Source organism: Balaenoptera acutorostrata, chromosome 16 (assembly GCF_949987535.1).
Source record: "Balaenoptera acutorostrata chromosome 16, mBalAcu1.1, whole genome shotgun sequence".
NCBI lineage: Eukaryota > Metazoa > Chordata > Mammalia > Artiodactyla > Balaenopteridae > Balaenoptera > Balaenoptera acutorostrata.
Genome location: NC_080079.1, coordinates 80,603,574 through 80,617,935, shown reverse-complemented (window position 1 = coordinate 80,617,935; position 14,362 = coordinate 80,603,574). Strand labels below are relative to the sequence as shown.

General features: G+C 35.6%; 1 protein-coding gene across 7 annotated transcripts in view; it reads left to right on the top strand.

The window, feature by feature from the left end:
- Positions 1–14,066, top strand: part of LOC103005219 (zinc finger protein 33B-like) — a 65,576-nt gene extending 51,510 nt beyond the window's left edge. For all 7 annotated transcript variants that reach the window (XM_057531280.1, XM_057531279.1, XM_057531282.1 and 4 more), the window contains one exon: positions 10,010–14,066. In XM_057531280.1, coding sequence (XP_057387263.1) covers positions 10,010–12,222 — 2,213 coding nt within the window. In that variant the 3' untranslated portion in view covers positions 12,223–14,066. The remainder of the gene's footprint in view (positions 1–10,009) is intronic.
- The last annotated feature ends 296 nt before the right edge of the window (positions 14,067–14,362 follow it).

Here is a 14,362-nt window from a genome sequence, read left to right as displayed (position 1 = left end):
GGAAATTATCAGCCATGGCAATATTTAAAGTTTTAAAATGCAGTATTTAAAGCTAAGGGATTACATAACATCTCTCCTTAGGAGAAGGAATGCACAGATTTGAGAGGTCTGAAGGCTGTACCCTGGGACACTACCTTTCAGAAGCCATGAGAATGAGATGACTCAGCAGAAAAAAGAAGCAGCAGTTTGGAGATTAGGGGGAAACAGAGGATGTGGGAATGTGGTATCCTGTAGCCAAGAGAAAACAGTGTTTAAAGGACAGAGTGAACTTCTTCAAAGAAGGATGTGTGAAGTCAGCATTGTCTCTATCCCTGCCTGCAAATCATCCAGAAACATTAAAGTAAATGAGCAATATAAACTCCATTTAATAACACTAGAGAACATCTAAAGTCCCAAATCAGTACAAATACAGAAGCTGCAAAATCACTGAAAAAATCAAGCAGGAGTGTATGTATCAGCAGATGGATAAAAAACAAAAGCATTTCTGACGCTAAAAGGAATTGGCAAAGTACTTAGCAGGGACAAAGTAAACGCTCTCAGGTGTGAAACCTAAATGTTTAGATTAACCACAATGTTGGGCACAGGATAGCTGGAGCCTTTTTGGATACAATTTGGTTCTGCAAATCAGACATAGTAGGGCTAAGTGTGGAAACAGACCCATAAGCCATGTTTTTCAGTAGCACTATTGTTTCTCTGACAAGTAAGAAAAGAGAGACTTTCCATCTGTGGGAAAAAAAACCCTCACAGACACCTATATGTGGGGAAATAAACATACATGTTATCTTAGTGGGTGATCCTAGAACACAGAATTTAAAGCAAAAACTTACCTGATAACAGTTAGTTAGGATGTGCAGACTTAACAGTTACAAATCTGAGCAACACAGAAAGACTGTATCTCTTGATAAGGGGAGGCTAAAAACATGGAAAGGAATATAGTAATATAGTGAATTCTGTTAAAACAGGACATGTGCATTCCTAAAAAATCATTGTTTTATGCAAAATAGTATATTAAAAATCATATGGCAGTGGGAAAATGGGGTTGGGGTATAACACTTAAAAGCTCTGTCAGTGACACATTGAGAGAGCAGTATTGAAGTCTCTAGCTATAATTTTGCATTTATTTATTTCTCCTTTTCAGTTCTTTTGGTTTTTGGTTTATGAATTTTGAAGAATTAATAGATGCATACATATTAGGATCTTTATGTCCTCTTGATGGATTGATCCCTTTATGATTATGTAATGTCTCTCTATCCCTGAGAGAACTCTCTATTTTAAAGTTTACTTTGATATTATTATAGCTACTCCAGCTTTCTTTTAGTTAATGTTTCCATGGTATACCTTTTCCCATTCTTTTATATTTAAAGTGGATTTCTTACAGATAGCATATGTTTGGGTCTTTTTTATCTAATGTGAAAACCTCTACTTTTTAATTGGAATATTTTGACCACTTAAATTTAACATAATTTTTGTATGTTTGGATTCAAATTTATTTCGTGATTGTTTCCTATTTGTCTCACCTGTTCTTTTCTCCCCCTTTTTTCCTTTTTAAAATCTCTTTTGGGGAATTCCTTGGCAGTCCAGTGGTTAGGATTCTGCACTTTCACTGCTGAGGGTCCAGGTTTGATCCCTGGTCGGGGAGCTAAGATTCCATGAGCCGCCTGGTGCAGCAAAAAAAAAATCTCTTTTGGATTGAGTTTTTTGTTTGTTTTAATCTCTACTATTTACTTATTAGTAATATCTCTGTCTTAATGTATCTTTTAAGTGGTTGCCCTGTGGTACACAGTATACATCTTCAGTTTATCACAGTCTAAGTATACTATGCTACATGTGGTCTTAGAGTCTTATAACAATATACTCCTGTCACCTTCTCCCACTTTATGTGATGTGGTAGCCATACATTTTTACTTAGAAACCCCACAATGTATAATTAATATTTTTGCTTGAGATAGTCATCTTTGAAAGTGATTAAAAAGTCTTTTATTTACCTTTTTTAAAACCATGTTCAGCACTCTATTTCTTTGTTTGTCTTACTCTCTCCAGTACTTCCTTTAGTACTACTTGTAACACAGGTCTGTTGGCATTTAGTTTTTTTTTTATAAATTTATTTATTTTATTTATTTTATTTTTGGCTGTGTTGGGTCTTCGTTGCTGCGCACAGGCTTTCTCTAGTTGCGGCAAGTGGGGGCTACTCTTCACTGTGGTGCACAGGCCTCTCACTGTGGTGGCTTCTCTTGTTGCGGAGCATGGGCTCTAGGCACGCGGGCTTCAGCAGTTGTGACACGCGGGCTCAGTAGTTGTGGCTCATGGACTCTGGAGTGCAGGCTCAGTAGTTGTGGTGCACGGGCTTAGTTGCTCCATGGCATGTGGGACCCGTGTTCGAACCTGTGTCCCCTGCATTGGCAGGCAGATTTTTAACCACTGCGCAACCAGGGAAGCCCTGTTGGCAGTTAATTTTCTCAGCTTTTATTTGTCTAAAAAGGCCTTTATTTAATCTTCATTTGTGAAGTATAGAATTTCTCTGAGTGCAGATTTCTGGATTGACACTTTTTTTTCTGTCCTTACTTTACAGAGCTGATCCACTGTCTTCTGGCTTACACTCTTACTTCCTCCTTTGTCCTTCTGTATTTAATGTTCTGTTTTTTCTAGCTGCCTCCAAGATTTTTTTTATCTTTGGTTTTCAGCTGTTTGACTCTGATGTTTCTAGGTTTAGCTTTGTTTTGTTTTGTCTGTATTTTTCTTTTTTGTTGTTTTCTCAGCTTCTCAAATACATGGTTTGATGTCTTTCATCTTTTCTACCTTTTTTTCTGCGACTCCAGTTACTTATATGTGGCTGTGTTTGATATTATTCCGTGGTTCTTAGATCTTTCACGTCAGGAGAATTTTCTCAGTATTTGTGCTCCATTTTCAGCTTTTAGCTGTCCTCCCAAAGCTGTATTACAGAGGTTTATCTTTCTGCTCTTGCTCTTCCTCTTCCTCCAGCAGTGGGCTGCTACTGCTTGTTACTTCATGCTACACTTCTGGTGGGGGCAAGGGTGTTCTTTGTTGTTCTGATCCAGCTTCAGTTTTAGGTGTGAGCCTGGGCCTCAGCAGTGGGGTTTCCTCAGCATACCTCCCTTTTCTTCAGTGGTAAGAGACTTCTACTTTTGTATCAGTTATGGATTTTGGGCCCAAGATGGGTTCTCTGCTCCTTCTCTGGGGATAGAGTATTTATCTTCTGCTCCTGTCCCCCTATACTCCCATACTAGGGGATCCAGATTGTTGGCTAAATTCATCTCAGATTGGTAGCTTGCTTTAAGCAAAAGAAAATGAGTTCTCTCTTAAGAACAAGCACCCTCAATACAGGACATTAGGATTCTCACTTATTAAATATGAGCTTAAAAAAAAGCTTAAAAAATATATTGTTCGTGAGATTAAGCAGAAATAACAAAATATATTTTCCAACACCTGTTAATTAAGATAATGGCTTTTTTAGATAGTTAAGTGTAAAGCATCCATTCAAAGAAATAAAAGATGAAATAAAATCAGTAAGGAAGAAAGAATGTCTAAATGGCTAGGCAGATTGTTGAATAACCCATTAGAATTTTTAGAACTAAAAATAAGTTGTTGAAATTCTAAAAAATGGATTAAGTACCAGATTAGATGCAGCTGAAGAGACTTCACTAGAAAATACCACTAAATAAATGACACAGTCCAGGTATAGGGTGACTGGAGAAGGAAAATAGGTCAATACATTCAAAGATGTATAGGATAGGAATGAGAAGACAGATATAACATGAATCATTGGATCACAAGAAGCAGAAAGAAGAATGGAGAAGCAATATTTGTAGGAATAATTGCTTAGAATTTTCCAGAAATCATTCAGTAAGACCACATATGTGGACACAAAATGCACACCAAGCAGGATAAATAAAAAGTAATATATATTTAAGTACTATTAGTATAACTGGAGAACACTGGATCTTAATAGCAGCCAGAGAGAAAATCAGGTTACCTCCTAAGGAAAGAGACATTGACAGAGACATCTAAATTGAAGCAAAAAATATTTGTCAATCTAGAATAATGAACTCAGGAAGCTATTTTTTAAAGGATGAGAGTTGTCAAAGAGAAATAAAGCCAGATACTAGTTAAAGGCACTATAGATTTTATTCAGTAACTATTGCAATAAAGGAACAAAGTTTCAGTAAAACTGAGCTCAACTCCAAATACAGCAAAGGCAGCTGGGGATTTGTAGCCAACAAGCAGAGTGAAGAGTTAAGTGAATAGAAAATTACTAAGAGGAGACCTCAAGGGTAGGGAGATTCTTGCTAAACTGGCGTAACAGAATTCTTGCTAAATGCAGGCCAAGGGTTTATAAATCATGGTTGGGGCATGAGGAACTTATGGGTGAGGAGATATCAAAGGTGGGTGAGGAGATTGTCACTAGACTGACAAGGATTCTTGCTAAGACTGCTCGGCAGAGACAGACATGAAAGGCCAAGGTCAAGACCTAGTCAAGAATAAGTCTCAGAGGAGCTTAACTAAAATTTAGTCAAGGAGAGAGTCTTTGTCAGAGTGTATGATTAAATTTGGATTGGTCCTGAAATAAATTATAGGAACAATATCTTTTATTGTATAATTTTGTTAGTAAAATTAAAATAGAAATACTACAGGAAGAGAGAAAATGAAACCCAGAGGAGTGCTTGAGATGAGAGGAGTGGTAAGTCATAAGAAATTAGGAAACTTATAGCTAAATCTAAACAACATGTGGATAGAATCATTATGATATCTAATTTGTAAGGCTAAAAAAGACACTATGATAAACTAAAAAATAGTTGCATAATTGAGTTGGGAGGTGATCAAATGGCATTTGATTCTTATTCAGAAAAAGAGGTTCAGGTTATAGAATCACTTTAGATTTTAAGTTAAATATTAATGACAAAATTTAATGGACAGCCACCTAAAGTGGAGAAACAGGTATGTATAACCTCCAAAGTTGTAAAGAGAAAAAAATGGAAAAGATTAAAAAAAAAATCAGTCTGAAACAAAGGAAGAAAGGTACAATAAAAGTAGTAGTAAAACTGTGACAAATATAAAGTAACAAGTAAAATGGAGACAACGTGACATATTTTAATAATCACCATAATTGTATATAAAAGGACTAAATTTAGCAGTCAAATTGTCAAATTGAATCTTCAAATAATAAAATAACCTATATCTAAGACATCAGGTTTTAGTAACTTTGTATCTTCAGCATCTTTTGTTCACTCAGCATTCTGTGTTTTATATGTCTGCAGAACATCTCTAACAGGATACTCCAATTCCTCTCATGTGGCAAGAGCTACTATTAAAATCATCATTCACAAATCACAATCTTCCCTACTTATCTTCATTTATTAGGTTCTGTGAACCTTCTACTCTTTTTTTTTTTTTTTTTGGCTGTGTTGGGTCTTTGTTTCTGTTCGAGGGCTTCCTCTAGCTGCGGCAAGTGGGGGCCACTCTTCATTGTGGTGCGCGGGCCTCTCACTATCGTGGCCTCTCTCTTGTTGCGGAGCACAGGCTCCAGACGCGCAGGCTCAGCAGTTGTGGCTCACGGGCCTAGTTGCTCCGTGGCATGTGGGATCCTTCCAGACCAGGGCTCGAACCCGTGTCCCCTGCACTAGCAGGCAGATTCCCAACCACTGCGCCACCAGGGAAGCCCAAACCTTCTACTCTTAACACTGACATAACAGCATTTTATTTATCTCTCTATCATCCTTTCTTACTGATATTAGATCACTATTATTGTTTTTTTTTAAATATTTATTTGGGTGCATCAGGTCTTAGTTGCAGCACACAGGATTGAGGCACGCAGGATTGCAACATGTGGGGTCTTTCGTTGTGGCGCACGGGCTCTTTGTTGCCATGCGTGGGATCTTTGTTGCGGCTTGGGCTTCTCTAGTTGTGGTGCATGGGCTCCAGAGCACATGGGCTCACTAGTTGCAGCACGCGGGCTTAGTTGCCCTGTGGTATGTGGGATCTTAGTTCCCCGACCAGGGATTGAACCTGCATCCCATGCACTGGAAGGTGAATTCCTAACCACTGGACCACCAGGGAGGCCCCTAGATCACTATTATTGTTATACTTTTGTAAAAGTGTTTAAAAAATATTTTTATTTTCTCATTTTCCACTGACACCACCCAAAACACTAACCATATTGTTTTAGTTTGTTCTAGTTTCTAAATGAAATTATACTTTTCCCCCCAAAACATCTAATTTATCATGTTGGTAACCTGAGTTACATTTTTCCCAATGTGTAATATATGAAATTTAAGTTTTTCTCTTTTAATGATGTTTTTAAAAAATATTTATTTATTTATTTATTTAGGCTGTGCTGGGTCTTAGTTGAGACGTGCGGGATCTTTTTTTTTTTAGTTGCGGCATGCAGGCTCATAATTGCAGCATGTGGACTTCTTAGTTGCATCATGCAGGCTCTTAGTTGCGGCATGCAGACTCTTAGTGGCGGCATGCATGCAGGATCTAGTTCCCCGACCAGGAATCAAACCTGGGCCCCTTGCATTGGGAGCGTGGAGTCTTACTCACTGGACCACCAGGAAAGTCCCTTAATAATGCTGGCACAAAACTGAGGGTGCTGAACTCCCATTTAATCCTTCCTAAATATCACCCATATATATGCTTTCCTTCCCTACAGCTCTATGTTTGATTTCTATGTACTCAGTGATTCTCATGAATTAATATGTGAAAAGTACATGGAACAGAGCCTGGCTCATGGAGATGGTTTGTTATTTTTCTTGTTGTTATTATCATTATTAATATTTTTAAGCATTTTTCTTTTTTTTTGTTTTTTTACTCTTATTTTTATATTATTTCTTGATTTTGTCAAACATCTGAGCCAAAGGAGAAAAATAATATATTTCCATAAATAATTTTTTGAGCAAAAAAGAGCACTCTGCGTAAAATTATATTTTCACAAAACAAGTAATATTTATAAGATGAAAAATACCCAAACTCATATTTAGAATTTAGAAATTATCCCCTCTACATATTAATGACTAAATTAGTCATAGTTCAGTATTTGTACAGCAGATTCATGTAATGCTTCATTTACCATGATAAAAATTATTAATATTCAGAGGGAGCTATACATTTTGCCATTTTGTTTGATTTTATGTATTTCAAAATATAGCACTAAAAAAAATTTGTTTTAAAATTTTTATATCCTTTGTAAGTCCAGAACAACAACAACAAAAAAATCTCTATCTACCCTTTCCTCTAAAAAGCCTTCATATATCCCCTCAAAAAAAAAAAACTCTACCTGTTCCCACTCTCATAATCCTTCATTTCTCTTTTATGTGTTTATTACATTCCACAATATAGTATAGCTGTATTTGTGCATCCACTTTCCACATTTCCTCTACTATGTACTAAGGTCCTGAGGTCAGGATTAAGGTTTATTCATTGACGTGCCCCTCCCAAAGAATTTGGTCTAATAGCTGGTATAAACTCAGTACTAGCATATTTGTTTTTAAATAATTAAGTCCTTTTTGGTTAGTGATCCAAAATGGGATGTTATTCCACTATATAGAATGCTATATTTATTAATTAGTTTTTTTTTTATACTCAGTGCTTGCCTTAAGGTGACCATCCACTGATTTTTATTTAAATACTTGTGGTTTTCTATTTCCTTTGTCTTTGTGCTTCAGATCCTGGCTTTACCATTCATGAAACAGAATAGAAACTATATCCATTAAAAATAAGTTTAGAATTTATTGATATAGAAGAGAAAGCTTGAAAGTCTCTGTATTTATGTGCTTTTTAACAGTGCTTTGAAATGAATTATTTGTTTTAAATATTGATGATACCCATTAATGAGATATTTGTACATTATTTTCATAATAAAAATTATAGATTTAATAAGCAGTTATTTTTAAGAGATATTTCCAACAAATCTTGGTATTTCCCATTAGCTTATAATATATATGTATACATGTTGCAACATGTATTCACTTTAGTTTATTTTTATTTTTTATTTTTATCCTTTGAAGTAAAAATATTTTGATAAATTTTAAAATTTAAGCTCAAGGTTCCCCAGCTTTTATGAAATGTTTCTTGCTTGTTTTGATACACATTATCTGCTGTAGATTCTAATTCTTGATAGTGTATGGATATTGAATGAGGCTGTTTTCTTATGTATATTATGCTTTCTCCAAAGAGAGCATATCTTATTTTGTTATATAACTTATAATGGATATTGGATCATTACTTAATTGTTACTCTTGATGAGTGAGAGGGCCTTTATATTGATTCATTCAGAAGACACTACAAGGAATTAACTTCTCAACGCACATATTGAGTTATAAACCTTTAGATTCTTGTTCAAAAATCACAGGTTTGAATAAAATTTGAGATTTGTGTTTTGAAAAGCACACTGCTTGTTAAGGACCATTAATTCCATATCCACTCAAGGTATTCAAAGGAAATCAGAGGTAAACACTTGTAAGACCATGGGTTATAGTTGGGAAGAGAAGGAAAAAAAAAAAAGACAACTGAGTATTTTAAATTTCAGCAGTTAATAGAGGATGTTTATGTTACAAAGGAGTATTGTCCAGTGTTGTGATAGAATGAGATGTACAGAAAGTAATGAATTTTAAATTTCAGTATAAATAGAACTTGAAATTGTAGAGATGTTTGTAAAGACATATTTGGAAGCAGATATGAGACAGTGTCATTTCCCTGATGTTTAATGTTTAAGTTCTAAGCAAAGCCAAAATGGGAATGTAAACCAGCTTAGTGACAATCTTGGTTGAACTTGAACAATTTCCGGCAAATTAATAGTCTGTCATTTCTAGAAAGAATACATTTATTATGGCCTTGTGGAGTGATAGTGTGGGTACCCAATATGAATATAGTTGGAAAAAGTATTTTTTTCCCCCACAATGGTAACTACAGTCTATTTTGTCTAATGATGCTTGGAGACAGTGGGCTCTGGACAGGTTTTTGAACAGGGTCATCATTGTTATATTGCAAATACTGAACAGGAAGATAACAAGATGAAGTCTAGCTGAGAATTCTTAGGATAAATAAATGTAAGTATCAGTGAATATTTTAGGTCAGGTCCTCCATGGTTTTAAATATAAATAAAACCCAGAAATGTAGAGATCTGGGTTTAAAAGCAAAAAAATACATTAACATATTAAATTTGTCACAGAAAATTTAAGATGAGGAAAAGTTAGCATTTGATGGTTGGATAGGTTAACTTTTGCAGAAACTCTTAGAGAATAACCTGAATATACTAAAACTAAAATCAAATGGATCTGGCCCTCTGGCAGTCTTTATTGTCTCTTTGATTTTACATTTCCTGGTAGACATTTGTATTCTTTGTAAGTCACATGAGTAGAGAATGAATAAGAAAGTAGGCTACAGGTCTCCTTAAGCAGGAACAAATTGGTGCTTTTCCATAAATTTAATTTGGTATTAACAGTATAATAAATTAGCAATATATAAGAGAAAATAAAAATAATTTTAAAAAGAGGAGAATTGAACTAGAAACATGTAAACCATAGAGATTTAGCTGCAGTATTTTAAGTATAAGGAAATCATGTAAAGTCTAATCTGTGTCCTTCAAAAGATCAAATCAGTCCTCTGATATTTCTCCAGGGTACTCTTACCTATTAATCCTTGCCTCTCTGGTTCTCTGCATTTCCCACACCTGGATCAGTAATTTTTTTTTCAAAGTCTGTCTTCGTTTATTCACTGTGATTTGTATTTATTTTTACCCTCTATATTAAGTCTTGAAGTACATATTTATAAATTGTCAAATGTAGATGGGTGCATTCTAAGTTTTTATCCCCCATTTCTGCTCTGTCAGGTTTTGTTTATTCTAAGCCAAAAGGATGAGGGACACGGACATCTTGGATTACTCTTATTTCAATAAACTGAGTCAATCATATAAAAGGGCATTTGTATGTAAGTGTAAGTTTATCATAATTGTAATAAAATTAATAACTTATATTGTTTTTTTTCTCTTTTCCAGAAGTCTGCAAAGTTGATAACCAGCTAGAGCAGAGTCAGGAAATCCAGGACAGACATTTCGGGCAAGCTCCATTTATCAACAACAAAACACTGACTATAGAGAGAGGTAATGTATTAGGAAAAATGTTTAATTTCAGCACATACCCAGTTTCTTCTGTAAAAATACCTTGTAAATGTGACACAAGTGGTATGAGTTTTAAATATATTTCAGAATTAATTATTGAGAAAAACTATTTAAGAAAGAAGTCTGATGATCTCAGCACATATGGAAAATTATTCCTTCATATTAACCATGAAAAAACTCATGTGGGGGAGATACCTTATGAATTCATTCAAAGTGGAAAGTACCTCAGTCATAATGAAGACTTTATTCCATATGAGAAAATTAAAAATGTAGAGCAGTCTTTTGACTACAAACAACGTGGGAAAGATTTCTGTGAGAAGACACTTTTCATCACATATAAACAAGCTCACAAGAGACAGAGTCCTTGTGAACATAGGGAATGTGATAAAACATTCTGTAATTATTCAACCCCCCAAAAAAGAGAAAGTCTTTATGAGTTTAATGAATATGGTAAAACCTCTGAGAAATTATCTCTCTTGAAACATAGAGTTCATTTGAAGGTGAAAGATTATGAACATATTGAAAAAGTGGATAATTTCAGCAGATCAAACTTTCCTGACACAGGAGAGAGAACATTTGAATGTAACAGCCTGGGGGAACCTTTCTGGGAGAAGTCAGTTCTTAATGTAACTCAGAGAACAGGCATAGGAGACAATGTCTATGAATGTAATGAATGTGAAAAAGCATTCTGTGAAAAATCAAAACTCACCAAACATCAGAGACTACATACAGGAGAGAAACCCTATGAATGTAACGAATGTGGGAAATGCTTCTCTAGGAAATCACTTCTCACTTTACATCAGAGAATCCACACTGGAGAGAAGCCCTATAAATGTAATGAATGTGGAAAATCCTTCTCTAGGAATTCACACCTCATAATTCATCAGAGAACTCACACAGGAGAGAAACCCTATGAATGTAAGGAATGTAGAAAAAGCTTCTACCATAAGTCATATCTCACAGTACACCAGAGAATTCACACAGGGGAGAAACCCTATGAATGTAATCAATGTGGAAAGACCTTCATAAGCAACTCAGTTCTCACAGTACATCAGAAAACACACACAGGTGAGAAACCCTATGAGTGTAGTCAATGTGGGAAATTCTTCTCCAGGAATTCATACCTTACAGTACATCAGAGAACTCACTCAGGTGAGAAACCATATGAATGTAAGGTATGTGGGAAAACCTTCTGTCATAAGTCAGATGTCACTAAACACCAGAAAACTCACATAGGGAGGAAGCCCTATAAATGTAATGAGTGCGAGAAAACCTTCAGTCGCAACTCAGGCCTAAAAGTACACCAGAGAACGCACACAAAGGAGAAACCCTATGAATGTAATGAGTGTGGGAAATCCTTCTCTGAGAAATCAGTCCTCACGGTACATCAGAGAATACACACAGGGGAAAAACCTTATAAGTGTAATGAATGTGGAAAAACCTTTTACAATAAGTCAGATCTCACTAAACACCAGAGAACTCACACAGGTGAGAAACCCTATGAATGTAAGGAATGTGGGAAATTCTTCTCTAGAAATTCATACCTTACAGTACACCAGAGAGCTCACACAGGGGAAAAACCCTATGTGTGTAAAAAATGTGGGAAAACCTTCTACTATAAGTCAGACTATACAGTACATAAGAGAACACACAGAGGGGAGAAGTCTTCTCACTGTGATCAGTGTGGGAAAACCTTCACTTGCAATTCAGTCCTCAGATCACATCAGAGAACTCACACAGGGGAGAAGCCCTATGAATGTAATGAGTGTGGGAAATCTTTCTCTGAGAAATCAGTCCTCACTGTACATCAGAGAATACACACAGGGGAAAAGCCTTATAAGTGTAATGAATGCGGGAAGCCCTTCTATCGTAAGTCAGATCTCACTAAACATCAGAGAACACACACAGGGGAGAAACCCTATGAATGCAGTCATTGTGGGAAAACCTTCAGTTGCAACTCAGGTCTCAAAGTACATCAGAGAAGACACATAAGGGAGAAACCCTATGAATGTATTGAGTGTGGGAAAACCTCTAAGAAATCAGTTCTCACAGTACATTCAAAATTACATACAGGGGAAAAAATCTTTTAAATTTAGCAATGAGAGAAATCTTAGTATCTAGCATTTCATACCTTGAAATACTATGGAGAATTCACACAGAACATGACCCCTATGAATGTAAAGTGGCAAATTTTTTATCCTAAGTCATATTCCAAAGTAAATGAAAGAGTAACCATAGGGGAAATTACTATGAATGTAATGAATATCTATTAATAAGACAACTAAAAAATGAATACATGTAGAAGAAACCCTACTAATGTATATAGGGAATGTGGAGAAATATTATAAGTTAGGGCTTGTTAAACAAATAACTTACGTAGGAGATAATCCTGTGAATCAAATGTATGTAGGAAAACGTTCTTCCAGAACTTGGCCATTTCTAACAGCCAGATAAACCACACCTGGGGAAAGCTGTCAACATCTTGTATTTTTTTGAAAACTTCATACACAAGTTGTACTTACTGTATGTCAGGGAAATAATAGGGAAGAGACCTGAAGAATACAGCAAATATAGTTGAGCCTATATCAAGAAATGTCATTTTACTGAACAAGACGATGTTGAGATGAAGTCTTAAAGATGTTTTGAATGTGAAAGCTTTAACAGAATTCAGACTTTATTATATCTGAAGATTGTATTGAAGGAAGTCTGTCAACTTGGGAAATACGGACAGAAATTTTCCTTTAGATATGATGTTATTCTAAAAGTTATGTTTTGCACTTATTTCAAATCTTTTAGTAGAAATAAAACTGAAAATAGACATTTATAAAAATATTAACTGGAATATGAAGCTTTTTTAAAAGCACAGATAAATTGAATAATCTTCTTAGTCTCTGATTCTACTTTTGGAGAAACATGTATCAGCCCATGGCCTTCCACATCATGAGCCATCACATGTTTTTGATGAGTCTGCACCCCAACTATGCTATTACCCATGCAAATACAGTTGGTCCTTCATGTCTGTGTTTTCCTATCTGCGGTTCTGTGGTTGGTTGAATCCACATATGCAGAACCGGAGAGTATGGAGGGCCTACTGTAAAGAACTTGAGCATCAGTTGATTTTGGTATTTGAAGAGGTGTCCTGGAACCAGTCCCCAGCAGATACTGAGGGATGACTGTACTGCCTAATTGTCTGGTTCATCCAGGGGCCTACCTCTAGGGGATCTCAGAATGGACTAGATCCCCAGAACAATTGCCAGGATCAGCCAGGGGCAGCATTGAGACAGCTTCTGCTTCCTCTTCTTAGGTTCAGTAACCGGAAACATTGAGTGTGAATGAAGCTAGAGTACTGGCTAGAATACTCTAGGACATAAGACCTCAGTGCTCCCATTTAAATTTACAGGAAGCTTTTCATAGCACATTCTACATCCTATAACTGTTACCACCTTCCACAGTATTCTAAATTTGGTTAATACTGATCTCACATGTCTCATTGCTTTTACAATAATACACATATATTGTGTGTATGTGTGTGATATAACATCGTTTTACAGGTATATCACTGGGAACATGTTCTGCAACTTTTGTCTTCAAATGCATGGTTTTGGTATTTATACATGTTGATATATTTTGCTTTAGTTGATTCATTTTAATAAAACGTAATATATGGGGTCTTCCGTGGCAGTCCAGTGGTTAAGACTTCACTTTCCAATGCAGGGGGTGTGGGTTTGATCCCTGGTCGGGAGCTAAGATCCCACATGCCTTGTGGCCAAAAAACCAAAACATAAAGCAGAAGCAATATTGTAACAAATTCAATAAAGACTTTAAAAATGGTCCATATCAAGAAAACTTTAAAAAAAAGCATAGTATATGACTATGTAACTATAACAATATTGTCCATTTTTCTGTTTATGATTTAAAATCTTTTCAGTTTCAATGTAAAGTATTAAGGTTTGAGTTTTTTTTAAATCAACTTTGAAGTATAATTTAAATGTGGTAAAATATACCCTATTTAAGTAGCTGATTTAATGAGTTTTAATAAGAGTATAACCATATGTAATCACTCCTGCAATTAAGAAAGACAGCATACCCATTATGCAGAAGGGTTCCTCATTCCCTTACCCAGTCCCTCCTGGGATGTCCCTCTCCTTTCTGGCCCCTGGCAAACCAATGATCTGCTTTCTAGCACTAGGTTAGATTGATTTTTTTAATTACATTTCACATAAATGGAAT